We start from the raw sequence: 14,392 nt of genomic DNA, 5'->3' as shown, positions 1-14,392 counted from the left end.
TCTCTATTTTTAACACAAAATAGGAACGTATATCAACAGCAAAGCAATTATATATATATATATATATATATATATATATATATATATATATATATATATATATATATATATATATATATATAATATGTGTGTGTGTATATATAGCTATTTCTTCTTCCTTTTCTTAAATAGCTTGTGTATCAATAGAAAGTACATTCTGCCCAAAGATGTTGAAATACAAATATAGAATACAAGTAAAAATACACGTATCGTTACATAATGTCGCCCGAAAAATGGAACTTTTTTAAATGAAAAAAAAAAAAGAAAAGAAATCCTGGACCGTTGGATGTAACATGTTGGTTATTTGAGCTTTCGAATGACCCTCGTATATGCAATAATTACAATTCATACAATCAAATATATTTTACTTTGATATCAATATGTTCATATTTATCTTAATTCTTATAATTAATTTCATCTTATACAATTAAACGTCGACAATAGAAGGTACATTCAAATAACGTTATAAAAGTTGTTTAATTTAAAGTCCTTTCGAGGCCACCGATACGTGTTACAAGTTGGAAGTTAACAAAATCTGTCATTTTCTTGGGCAAAACTAAGAAGATTGCGAAAAGGATATTATTATGATGTTTGTATGATTGTTTTCTTAAATGAGAAAGGATCAAATATATTATATATTCAAACAAAATGCAATTTATAAATGTAATATCGACAATATCTAGAACAAAACACGATATCAACATTATAACATAAACTAACATGAATAAAGTAATTATCATATTAAGAATCAGCATAATTATCATAACTTTAATAAGCATTATTCATATTCCGGATCTCTTGTTATATATTATTTATATTATCTTCATAGAATTCAAATAAGGTATGAATAACTAACAAAATCATAACGATATTTACAGTGAAATAGTGATGAGCAAATGCAAGACCAAGACCAAGACCCGGGTGGTCTTGGTCTTGGTCTTGGTCTTGCACATGCGGTCTTGGTCTTGGTCTTGCACACCCAGTCTTGGTCTTGCTTGCAAGAGTCTTGCAAGTTTTGCTTTTAAGAAATCTATGATTTTCATAAGTAAATTTTACTCTGTATATAAGGGATAATAAATCCTACATTCTGTCAATAGTGAGGGAAATACAATGTATGTTTCTAAATGTAATATATTTTACCTTCATGTAAGTGTGATGATGCTGTACAACATAGACGATGACCTTTACTTTTTTTTTTCAATGGGTGATCACGCTTCACTACTTATAAGATAAATCACAACATTTCGTAATATTTTTATATGTTTTAAGAGATCCAATACTCCACTGGTTCCCAAACTGGGGAGGCTACCCCTGACAGTGAGACGCATGAAAGAAAACCAAGACGGCACAGATTACTGAAATACCATAAATTGCAAAATTATTTTTACACTCTAAAGGCGTCAGATTTTTTTCTTTCCAACCACGATTAACTCATCTTTGTATTGAACAAACTCCCAATTAAATATTGAAATTTTGTTTTACTGATTCTACTATGTACTGTATGGGGCAGAAACAAGGACATTACGCAAAAACGATGAAACAATTAGACTTTCGAAATGTGGGCATGGAGAAAAAAAGGAGAGAATCAGCTGAGTTGAACGGAAAACGAATGCGAAGGTTTTAGAAATAGTAGCAGTAGGGGAGAAAAGAAGAATTTTAGATGTAATTAAGAGGACATTGGCTGAGGAGGAACTGTATTATGAGGAACGTGTTAGAGGGAGGGGGCGAAGGAGATTATAGTTGAAGAAAGATATTAAGACAGAAAATTGCTACGTTAAAACGAAGAGACTAGCTGAGGACCACAGTCATCGAAGCTTCTCAGCTGTAGCAAGTGACCTGCCAATAATGGCAGAATAGCTATTATTATGACGATGATGATATGTTTTGCAATATTGACCAAAAAAGAGAGAAAAAATTAAAATAATAATAATTAAACCTCTTCATATTTTAGAATATGAAATGAAATGAAATTTGTGAGTTTTACGTCCCACGATTATGCCGGCTAGGCTAAAGGAGACGGTGATGATGAAAAATGAATGAAAATGGTGGAAAGAAGAAAGTGGGAGAAAACGGGAGAACCCCGAGGAAACCCACGCACACGATGTTTGTCCACCACAAAGTTCACTTGGCGGGTGCTGGGATCGAACGCGGGGCCCCAAAAACCAGAGTTGAACGCTCCACCACTGAGCCACCGCTCGCCCCAATATTTTAGAATAATTTGAGTAAAAACTGAAAACGACTCAACTGTCTATGTCTTTTGTGTAAACTCAATGTATATAAATACTTTTGACCTACATTAGAAATACATAATAACGGCATCAAACTTCAAATTATTTGAAATAAGTACGAAATCACTCTCAGTTGTGAATATAGATTATTTATTGTTGTATATTGTTATATCGTTGAATCCTAGATATGCCGTATACCTAAGGGGGGTATAAGTTATATTGATAAACAATTATTCAACGTATAAGCATCCACCTATGAAATCAAACTTGCGGTCACATGCGTTAAGTTTTTGTCAATGTCATGAAAATGTTATTTCAATATTAATTTTATAAGTACACATTAAAAATTTTCAACGGATGCTTGAACCTCAGAGCCAAGGTCATACTCATGTAGTCGGCACCTATAGTGTACGGAATTGGCAATGTTCAATACTACATTTCTTTAGTTTTGGAAGAAGAACACCACTAATATGTTTTGAAATGAAATGAAATATCTACTTTAACGTCCCACGATTATTACACTGAGGCTAAGGGAAACAGTGATGATGAGAAATGGTGGAATGAAGAAAGTACGAGGAAACGGGAAAACCCACGCACAGGGTGTTTGTTCACCAAAGAAGCTCACATAGCGCAAGCTGCGATCGAACCAGGGCCCCATGTACCAGAGGTGAACGCTCTGCCACTGAGCTACCGTATCCATAACATGCTCTAGTTTATTTTTGCTTATCCACTTCTTATGAACACAACTATTCTTCATATGATTTCCCAAAATCCAATCATGGGATGTCGTGAATGATCAAATGATGACCAAAGTAAATCAGACACTGAAGTTATTATAGCTTGTAACAATTCATAGAATTATGCTGTCGGTCGTCTCGTGAACAACCGATTCAAAAAACGACATAAAGTAGCTATATGTTACAGGAGCAGATCGACTCACATGGATTGCATAAACTACTGGGAATACATTCACTCCGGCTGTATTTTTACTGGAGCCAAGAAGTTCACGTGAAAGATGTAATGATTTTTCCTCTTCCTTTTTACATTCTATAAAAAATCAAGTAGTGTCTATACTTGTGCAAGACTCTTGCGCAAGAGTCTTGGTCTTGGTCTTGGTCTTGCAGGTATGGTCTTGGTCTTGGTCTTGGTCTTGCACCCCTTGGTCTTGGTCTTGGTCTTGCATCGGGATTCCTGGTCTTGGTCTTGGTCTTGGTCTTGGTCTTGGTCTTGCATGCAAGACTCTTGCAAAAACTGCAAGACCAAGACTCTTGCGCTCATCACTACAGTGAAATAAAGGAAAAATCAATTGAATGTATTCTTTCGGACGCCACAACATTAAATTAAATTATATGACCAATGAATTCGTTTAGGTTGCATTGAAAATCATAAATCGGAATACGTACAATCTTGCGCGTTATTTACATCTACAGTTCTTTGTTTCCTATTTCGAGAATTTTTGCCATCTAGAAAATTTCTTCGAAATTCAATTCGAGGGAAATTAGATCTAATGATTATATGCTTCCTAAGTGTAAGTAATTGTACTACACTAGTATTAGGTTCGGTTACACGATTACTATTTCTGTTACTACTAAGGTCAGGTTCTGTTATCTTACCTGTAAAATTAGGTTCAGTTCTCAATCGTTTTACTGATGGCGAGATGTGTCTCCTAACAGATCTGTACCTATTCTTTCCACAATATTCACGGTAATTTGTCCTACCACGGTTTTTGTTTCCTCTGTAATTAGGTTCAGTTACATTACCGGTACACATGAATTTAACATCACCTTTTACATTGGGATCACACTTTAATCTCACATGGATGTTTCGAATTTGGTTTCGATTTAGGTTAGTATGGTTCAGATTAGTGCTGTATTGCACCATTGATGGATTTTTAAAATTTTGTTATGTCATACCTACAGGTAGATGATTGAATCAACGCACTGCATCACGTTCGGTAAAATCACCATCTGATTGTTCACTACTATCATTTTGGTCTTTTCGTTGAGTGAACATTTCAACAGCTCCAACTCAATCGACCAATCATTACAAGCATTGGTGGGAACACACGTTCTCTTTCTGAATTTCACGAATACTGGGATCAGTTTTCTTCCTGCTACGTGAACAAATGTCGTCTACATACTAAACGGTTCTATTACAATTACTTCATCTCCATGATTAACATCATGTTGAATATACCGTGAGTACGAGCAGTCAATAGCATTCACTAGACGAAAATGACCATAACTTTTTGCATATTGATGCATACTAAAATCTTCGTTACACGCAGCATCAGTAAGGCAATCGAAAACATTCGAATGAAGAGAGAAGTCGGGATAATCTGATTCAATCAATACTGCAGTATGTTTTTGTGAACACTCAGCAAGTTCATCCGTACATTTAAATCAATGATGTCATACTTCTTCGTAGATGCAAATTCAGAATCTGTATTTTCTGTAGTATCTGTGGAAGGTTCAGGTTCACTTAAAGCATTCATGCTAGCCTGTGACGAAATTTCTTCAGTAACTGGCAAATCTTCTTGTAACCCTTTACCTTGGTTGGTGCGTTCAGTAACTATAGTTTTTATTACTTCAACGGGATTTCGCATCTCACTGAATATACGTATAATACGTTCCATTTGTTCAATTCTTAGATTCGTTTGTTCGATTTTATTATCAAGTTGTTTTATTTGTTCCATTTGTTGATTCATGCCATCACTAAAATCCTGCTTTAATTGTCTCTCAAGTTGGTTGATTCGTTCCATTTGTTGTTTAATGAGATCGGCCTGGTCAGAAAAGCTCATTTCCCTGTTGCCATCTGCTTCAGATGTATTTCCTATATTAGAACGACTCATTTTGATATTCCTGAAAATTTTCGTGCCACTCCGTAATAAAGTATACTCCGTCTTGATATTTCTTTTATCGAAATTATTATGTAGCTATAAAGTCAATCTGCACACTTGAATTCTACTGTGTAGGAGATTGTCTACTAAACTTCGTCCGAATCTCCTAAGGTTCCTGGTGGCAAACTGCCAAAATTTTATATGACGACACTTATATAAAGATCCTCAGTTCTACTAAAACACCGTAACACATTTTATATTACATTTAATATTTTCCTTTTTATTATGGCACATAATTACTCAAATAAATACACACCTTCAAAGATTATGCTTGCAGCTTTTTTTATAAGATGGTTCCGGAATTATATATATTGGTACTTTGTTGCTATGACAAAGAATCTCTATTTTTAACACAAAATAGCAACGTATATCAACAGCAAAGCAATTACGTTTATATATATCAATTGAAAGTACATTCTGCTCAAAGATGTTGAAATACGTGTAATAAATATACACGTACCGTTACATCATATCGTATATCTTTCATTTAAATTGATTTTAAAACAACTCCTTTTGAAAATGGTTAGTGGAACTATTTTTCTTTTCTTTGTTTTTTTGTTCTTAACTATGTACAAAAATAAAAATATACCTATCATAACAAAATTCAAAATAATAATTAAAAGTATTTTTCGTTATCAGATTCTAATTATAATTATTTATTCCGCATATCTTCGCGACCCCCACGTTGAGAAACCCTGTTGTAGAGTATTATTAATTAACTTTACATCAGTGTTGTGGAGTATTTTTAATTAATTTTTCATCAACACTTTATTGACGAGGTTAAAAAGAAAAAAAAAAAAAAAAAAACACAGCAAGAAGAAATTATGAGCATAGACGTACAGTCTAGACAGCCATATTTCTCGCAGCCTTCTTAATTTCGTCAAGTTTGAATGAGATAGTTTTCATGAGTAAATGTAGTGGTACGTAGAGTACGATGAACTTATTATTGTTTTTTTCGTTTCTTTCTTTCTTTTCATTTTTTTTTTTCAATTGTGAACTTTACATGCAGGTGTTAACTGTTTCCGTGGAATGACTCGTCTGAAATTCTTTTTGCAAAGTTCAGGTAATAGATAGTGGGGGAAATTTCTCACTTTATTATTCTTTTGGGAAAGAGTATATCACCCCCCAGAATAAGCCTTTCGTAACGCAAAATTGGTTTTAATTTATACCAATTTTTAGTTGTAATAATTGTAATATGTTCCATAAGTAGAAGCTTTGCTTTGTTATAATTAAATATAAACTAATTATTTGCTGAGCAAAACTATATATTTTCATTAAAATTCAACACGTGTTACAGTTTCACCAACTAACTCTGGCTTCATCAGACACTATGTGATACAGGATTACTGTACAATCGTACATACATACAACAGCTAAGAGATCTTTCTGCTGATTGGCTACTGGCACCAGCAAATCCCTTTCAATTATACTTATTTGAAAATTTCTATATAGATGCACTCTATTGTTGCTAATTACACAAAATGTCTTGTCTTCTTCACCGTTATCGGTGTTACTTACAAAAAGCATCAGCTATTATAAGCCAGTATGCTACTAATGTTTATTATGAAATAGTCTGTCAAATCCATGTCTTCTTTGGCATATTTGAATGGTTATAATTTGAAGCTATATTGTTTATATTAATAGTAGAAGCTTTTATTTTATTTATTTATTTTTTTTTCCAAATTGCCCTTGTCCAACTTTAACTTTGTTTCTTATTCCATATATACTGATTACATTTTTCTTGATCATAATATAGCTTCATAGAAGTTAATATAGCTGTTGTATGTATATACGATTGTACAGTTATCCTGTATCACATAGTGTCTGATGAAGCCAAAGAGTTAGTTGGTGAAACTGTAACACGTGTTGAATTTTAATGAAAATATATAGTTTTGCTCAGCAAATAATTAGTTTATATTTAACTGTAATATATATTTAAAAAAAGGTTTTCTCTACAATAATTAATACAATATATTGAAATAACGTTACAATTTCCATAAACAGAAAAGATAATCAAGTTTCTTTAGATATCACTTTTTCTTTCCTGTAAAATTGACATTCTAGTGTTGCAACATTCTTACTCTGGGGGTGCAATACGGCAGTATGTGGTAAGTAATATGATTTTACATTTTTTTTTTTCGAACGAGGACAAATGGCCACGCTCGCAAAATCCACATTCCACCCCAATCAATTAAACAATTTCTTTGGAATAGTTTTTTAGAAATAGAACATGCCATATTCTTATGATAATTCTTTTTTAGTAGTTCATAATTGCCGTCTGATGAAAGGGATGTTAGAATATCGAAACTGTTAAACAATTGTTATTATCTTATTATCTTGTTGTTATTTGTGATTATCTTATATATTTAATGTTCTGGTTAGTTTTGTTTTATTAATACTGTCGAATATTTCTAGTTATGAAAAATATACAAATTAAAATTTCCCAGCCAAGTTCTCTCCACTTCAGACGGATCGTTAAAGTTTAATTCGGTCGGACGTTGTCAGCCTGGTATACGACCTTTACCCTGTTTACCGATTTTGACTGTTTTTTTTTTGTAATTCCCAGTTGCAGTCTTGTTAATTGGCGATAGTACAGTCTATCGTTCTTCCCGGAGACAGCAACAGTTTGCGACGCACGATGCCTTTGCAGTCCCACTAAACGTACGGCATAACCTTCGTAGGGGGTCAGTGTGGGCGTTCTCGCATATTCTTTGTCCAGGATGTCTATCGGTCACGAGTGCTTGGGGTCCCGGGTTCGATCCCAGCCCCCGCCAAGTGAACTTTGTGGTGGACAAACACCGTGTGCGTGGGTTTTCTCGGGGTTCTCCCGTTTCCTCCCACTTTCTTCATTCCACCATTTCATTCATTACTCATCATCACCGTCTCCTTTAGCCTAACCGGCATAACCGTGGGACGTAAAACTTAAAGATTTCATTTCATTTCTATCGGTCACGAATGTCACGAAAACACAAAATCAGAAAACGGTCATTAAAGTCCAGAAAGTCACGAAATTTAGTTTTTGGGTCACATTTTTTTATTTTTTATTATTTTTTTTTATCTGTACCCGAACTTTTGTAGTTTGGTAAAGACAAGGAATTTTAGTAGACACCCTGTTGTCGTAGTTCACTTTTTCAGAAATGGATCAAGTTCATTGTTTCAGCAGAGTTTCGCAGACAGAAATTCGATCGAGTAAAATGTATTTGAGTCAAATCATGAGACACCCAGACGTCGAGCTTCTTTTTGTATCTAACTTCCTCCAAATAGTTTCACAGTGTTTGGTGACAAATGTGTGAGTCATTGGTGTTGCCATGACTGCTTACACCAAGGTCTTGATTAAGCTTCTTGGTGGCTAAGCAGTTAGCGTGCGCGCCTTTGGCGTAGGAGACCCGGATTCGATTCCCGCGGGCTCATGTCATTCGGATTACACGTTAACTAGTAGGTCCCGTCTCATATAGCCTCGCTGCTGGAAGGGACGTTAAACTCAAAATCAACACAACCCACGTCTTGATTTTTTTTTCCCCGGAATATATCCACTGCTACTGTGATTATTCGCCCACTTCAAGGAACATGTTGGAGATCAAAATTTCAAGAACAAGAGAGACTGAACCATCTTGATAACGTATTTGGTCTAGGAATTAATTCGTGCGGTTTTTAATAAAAATTGAAGCTTTATTTCAAAAACAAAGTAAATGAATACGTTAACAAAAATATTGTCCATCGCTAGCCACTACTTTCTCCCATCTTTCAGGCAATTTACGGATTCCGTGTCGAAAGAATTCCTCATCTTTTGACGCAATCTAATCAAAGATCCATTTTTCGATATTTTCTGAAGAAGTGAACCGCTGTCCAATCAAATCGTTATTCATGCAATCGATCAAGTAGTAGTCAGACGGAGCAGTGTCTGGTGAATATGGCGGGTGGAGTAACACTTTCCATCCGACATTTTCCAAATAGGTTTTGACCGGTTTTGCGACATGTGGTCGAGCGTTATCATCTTGATAAATAAGTTTATTATGCCTGTTATTCCATTCTGGTCGTTTTCAGGCCAGAGCTTGCTTCAAACGCATTAATTGTTGTCGATAGCGGTGTCCATTAATAGTTTCACCAAGTTTCAGAAGTTCATAGTACACCACACGTTTCAAATCCCACCATATATACAGCATAACCTTTGCACAATGAATATCTCGTTTCGGTTGTGAAGGACCTGGTTCACCTTGCTTCACCCAGGCCTTTTTTCGTTTAGGATTCTCGTAATGAATCCACTTCTCATCACCAGTTACAATTCGATGCAAAAATCCCTTCCTTTTCTGTCTTTGAAGCAGCAATTCGCAAACGGTTTTTCTTCTTTCAACGTCTTTCTTTTCAATTCATGTGAAACCCAATAAGACATCTTTTGAATCATTCCTATGGCTTTGAGACGTTTGGAAACTGTTGTTTGCTCAACTCCAAATGCTTCTGCAAGTTCGTCCTGCGTTTGACACGAATCCTGATCAAGCAATGCTCTCAATTCTTCATCTTCAAATTCTTTTGGCTGTCCAAATTGCTTTTGGTCTTCCAAGCTGAAATCACCACCTTTAAACCGTGCAAACCACTTCTGACACGTTCGCTCAGCTAGAGCATGGTCACCAAACACTTCCACTAAAATATGATGACTTGCGGTAGCACTTTTCTTCATGTTAAAGCAATGAAGAATAACTCCCCGCAAAAACACTTTATCAGGCACAAAATGCGCCATTTTCAGTTGAAGAAAAAATGTTGTTGTTTCCGCTTCAAGCAACTGACATATACTAAACAAGATGCTCAATGACAGTAGTTTTCAACGCATGTTTGGATCAACGAAACTATGGGACAATAAGCTAGTTACGCCATCTTTTGTAAAACCGCACGAATTAATTCCTAGACCAAATATATTTTCCATAAAGAACACAAATTTCTTCACGAGCTTGTACCTTTATCGAAATAATATAAAATGTAACACAGTTTTGCGGAAAGTTCACGTGTCTTGCTTCACGGCGCAACTTCTTACTGCTGATTATAAGAATTTGCTCTAGCTTCAACTGTCAGCTGTCAAATAACGTTAGACCTTACTCGCTGTGACTCGTACCCGTCAATTTGGGACACTAACGCCATCACGTGCCCAAATTGCTCAATACTTTTTAGACAACCTGATAATATAGTGTTTCCAATACATAAAAAAATAAAATAAAAATGGACTCCTCTAAAAGCAGTCTGTTCATTCCAAAAATCACGAAATCAAAGTTATCAGAAGGCGGTGGCGTAGTTGAGTAGTAGAGCGTTCACCTCTAGTGCATGGAGGCCCTAGGTCGATTCCAGCCCGTGCCAAGTGAACTTCATGGTGAGCAAACACCATGTGCGTGGGTTTTCTCGTACTTTCATTTCTTCCAACTTACTTCATTCCGTCGTTATCATCCATCTCATCATCACAGTCTTCCTTAGCCTCAGTGGATAATCGTACGACATTGAACTAAAAAAAAAAAAAAAAAAAAAAAAGACAAGAATAGGAGTCTATAAAGAAACTGATTTTCTTCAAGACTTTCTTTTAATAAATAAACGATATTGTAGATATATTAATTTTTCTGCGGTTTCTTCCCTACCATAATCTCTAATGTCACCCTATCTTAGCTTCCTTCTAATCGAATTTAGAAACGGTAATATTTGTAATTAATTTACGATTTAGTAATTCCGCTAATGTAGAGCAGTATTTTTTTATTTATAGGGAACACCAGTGACTATATAGAAAAGCGTAAGAGATCACGTAAATGTGGTTTGATTTGTAGTATTTAAAAGAATATTGAATGGATTTGGTCCTTTAAATACGAGGTTCGTTCCGAAAACAGTGTATTTTTTTTTTAATGTAAACTACTAGACCACGTATATCAAACTCATTATCTCAGGTGGACCAAATAATCCTCACTATACAATAGTCGGAGCCGCAAGCAAAATAAATAAATAAAATAAAAAATAAACGCATAAAATATTACCCAATATTACAACAACAACAGCAGCAGCAACAACAACAACAACAAAAACGGGCATAAGGAAATTCGGGTAGTAGACGGATACCTAATGTTTCTTTCCCAACACTGGATGTCTTTTACTGCAACCAGCTTTCGATGTCTAGAGACATGCTATTTGTACTAGAAATATGGGTCATATGTATGTTTGTTATCGTCGATCTTGCTGGGAAAGTGTTTTTTTTCGTAAGTGAGAATAGTTGTTCACACTGATACGTACTACCAAATATAGAAATCAGTACAACTTTGAAGGTTTTATTTGTAAAATTTAGAGATACCCAGTTTCCTGAATTGTTTCTTTAGAACTGAGTAGCATTGAGCTTCTATTAATTCCATCTTTAAATGGGCTGGCTCTTTCTCAGCTTCGGTTGATAAAGGGGGCAAAAAACAAAGTAGTATCTAAATCGAAGTTTCGATGTGGAGATTTTTAAAATCGTAAATACTCAGGTTGGTATCTTTGCCGTTCGAAATGTCCCACGACCATTTTTTAGGGCCAGATTGCATATATCTGGCTGTCGAAATCTATTTTAATCTAAACTTCGATCTACTCACGTCGAATTTCGTTCAGAATGTAGATAAACGCAGTTATCAATCGCGCTCCATTTTCTTGGGTTTGTAGTGATTCTATTTTTTTCTTTTTCAAATGAAGTCAACAACTAAAAGTAAATAAATTTCAACTGCATAATTAAAATATAATAATATCTGATGATTATTAAAGTATTGGAGCGTTTATAATATCGTTTATTCTTTTCAGTTTAAACTGCAAACATTAAAATATGCAGAAGTCAAAAGTGCCACAAGATTACACTCTCAAATATTTCTCCCCGGCTTTTTAGATCCTCCGTCATTTATGTAAAACAAAGAGTAGCTCTACCTTCTTGCACCATTTTGTACTATAGACGTTTCTTTGCAGCAATTCCTAAATTTAATTTTAGGCATGCGTTGCAGGATTTTTTTGTTTGTTTGTTTGTGTGTGGATGTGAAATGAATAAAAGTATTATATAAAATTTAGTAACTGAATTTATTTTGTCATTAATTTGCCTAAAATTCAAAATCAGCGACCTGAGATACCTCTCAGTTCTGATTTTCGTGAAATCGAGTTATTTTTATTTTAAGGTCCCCATATTGGATATGTCATTTTGTGTTTTAGAAAAGTAATATGAAATTCGAAATCGTTTCAAACTATGTACTACAAGAACAGATACTAACCCGATATCTGTTCTTGTAGTACATAGTTTGAAACAAGTTAACAAAGAAGCAAAGATGTTTCTATAGAAAACCGGACCGGTTTTAAAACAAATCGGTTTTGATAGCAATTTGAACCATTTTTTTTTTAAATAAAGACAGAACTAGTTTTGGAAAACAGTTTTGATTTTGTTTGTTTGTTGAAAGTTTTGAAAACAAAAACACAAGCTATGTCCTTTGTTTCTTAAACTATTGATTTAAGTGTAAAATTATTTTTCTGTCTTCTTTCAATGTACTGTAATTTTCACGGTTTGATGTTACTGATTTCTTTTTTATGTCCCAGATTTCATAAAAAAATCCATAAAAGGCCCAAACCACTTGGCGTAACAGCCTTTTATGGCCTTGAGCCCTTTCAACGCCTTTCTGTTAGGGACCAGCTGAACTACGTCCGGCCTAGCTACGAACACGTGGTCAGCGTTGCCCTGTCACTAATAGGCGTATCAGGAGCTTTCTAGAGTCACGTATTTTATTCACGTGACTCCCCAATTTCCCTCACGACGCTGGGTGGACACCGAAAATTGGGAAGCAGTGGCCGGAAATCGAACCCGGGACCACGTAGACATGAGTCCAACGCTCTAAGCACTAGACTAGATATGTGACACAATATCTAATAATCAAATTTAATTCTAGTAATATTAAATGTATATATAGTGTAATGCAAATTTATGTTGAAAAAGCAAGGGACATTTGACTAAATGTAAAGAAGTCAATAAAATAACTTCAAAAATTCAGTTTCATTTCAAAGAAAATAAGAAAATGATTTATGTTTTTAATCAGAGAACTTGAAATAACTAGTCATTGAACACTGTTAGCATTTAGTATTTATCCCTGACGATATATGTTATGTAATACAGAACATTTATTTATTTTAATCAGAAGAGTATTGACAAAAAGGTGTTATTTATAAACCACTTTCTGTAGCTTGTGGTCATATCGTATCTTCGTATTCTCTCTGCGTGGGAACAAATTGTTAAATTCTGTTCCTAAAAGAGTACTAATGCATGCATTATTTCCTTCAAAACATAGGCTATTTAGAAATCAAGCAACACTTCTTTCTTACGCGTTTCCTTTGAAGTGGTATGGGGTTCTTGGTAATTTAATTTTTGTTTCTTCTCTTTCTTCCAGTTGATGTAAGCATGGATTCTGCATCAGGTAAGTATATTACGAAAAAAAAAAAAAAAAAAACTTGGTAATTTTGCACATAATTTTTTCTTTTATAGATTGTCACGCACTTACACACGTTGCTTCGTAGTTTATTAAAACCGTATTAAAAATCTTATTTTTTATGCTATAACTAAATCAAGCAGTATCAAACAGAGTTTGCATAGTAATTGATGACCTATTGTTTGCTTGCCTTTTAGCTGAAGAAGCGCAGTTGGATGCTTCTCCCGACTCAGGAATCAATGAATTACAGCATTTAACAGCTGAAGAACAGGAGCGGCAGCGTGAAGAATGGAGACAAGAATTGATTAAGGTTAGTAATTGTACAAATAATGTAAGGGAAACATATGAAGTGTTAGGAGACCGCACATAGTTTCATACATTAAAACATAAGTAACGTTGTGCAGTATTAAATTACCCTGAATAATAAAATAGTGGAAAATTAATAAGTGAATACCCGTGTACTGTAATATCTATCGCGCTCATCTGCATTGGGCGTATCTTAGGTTCGATTTCTGGTATGTCGGCGTTGATCCACCGTCGCACAGTGCGTCGAGCATATGGGAGTAATAGACAAAAATAAAACAAATGATACTGAAGCTTTTATTACATGTTTATTGTGTCGCAAGGCGTTCTTTGCTCACTTAGACTGAAGCAAAGTTGTTCTTGAAGTTATCGAACTTGACAACTGTACTGGTATAGAAAATAATATCCCGTTAAGGGACGTAAAAAACTAAGTTAGATATTTAAGGCCTTATGCAGAGTAGTTCTGACGCGTGATTAGT

General features: G+C 34.7%; 1 protein-coding gene across 6 annotated transcripts in view; it reads left to right on the top strand.

Annotated features, from left to right (window-relative positions):
• Positions 1 to 14,392, top strand: part of LOC145683996 (tumor protein D54) — a 209,389-nt gene that overhangs the window by 75,541 nt on the left and 119,456 nt on the right. For 5 of the 6 annotated variants that reach the window (XM_081755773.1, XM_081755771.1, XM_081755768.1 and 2 more), the window contains exon 2: positions 13,808 to 13,920. In XM_081755773.1, coding sequence (XP_081611899.1) covers positions 13,808 to 13,920 — 113 coding nt within the window. Of the gene's footprint in view, positions 1 to 13,571; positions 13,599 to 13,807; positions 13,921 to 14,392 lie in introns of all 6 variants that reach the window. The other variant, XM_081755770.1, reaches the window with a different exon arrangement.

The sequence above is a fragment of the Thermobia domestica genome, chromosome 4, assembly GCF_964235325.1.
Source record: "Thermobia domestica chromosome 4, izTheDome1.hap1.1, whole genome shotgun sequence".
In the NCBI taxonomy this organism is placed as follows: domain Eukaryota; kingdom Metazoa; phylum Arthropoda; class Insecta; order Zygentoma; family Lepismatidae; genus Thermobia; species Thermobia domestica.
This window is presented reverse-complemented; position numbering and strand designations above follow the sequence as displayed.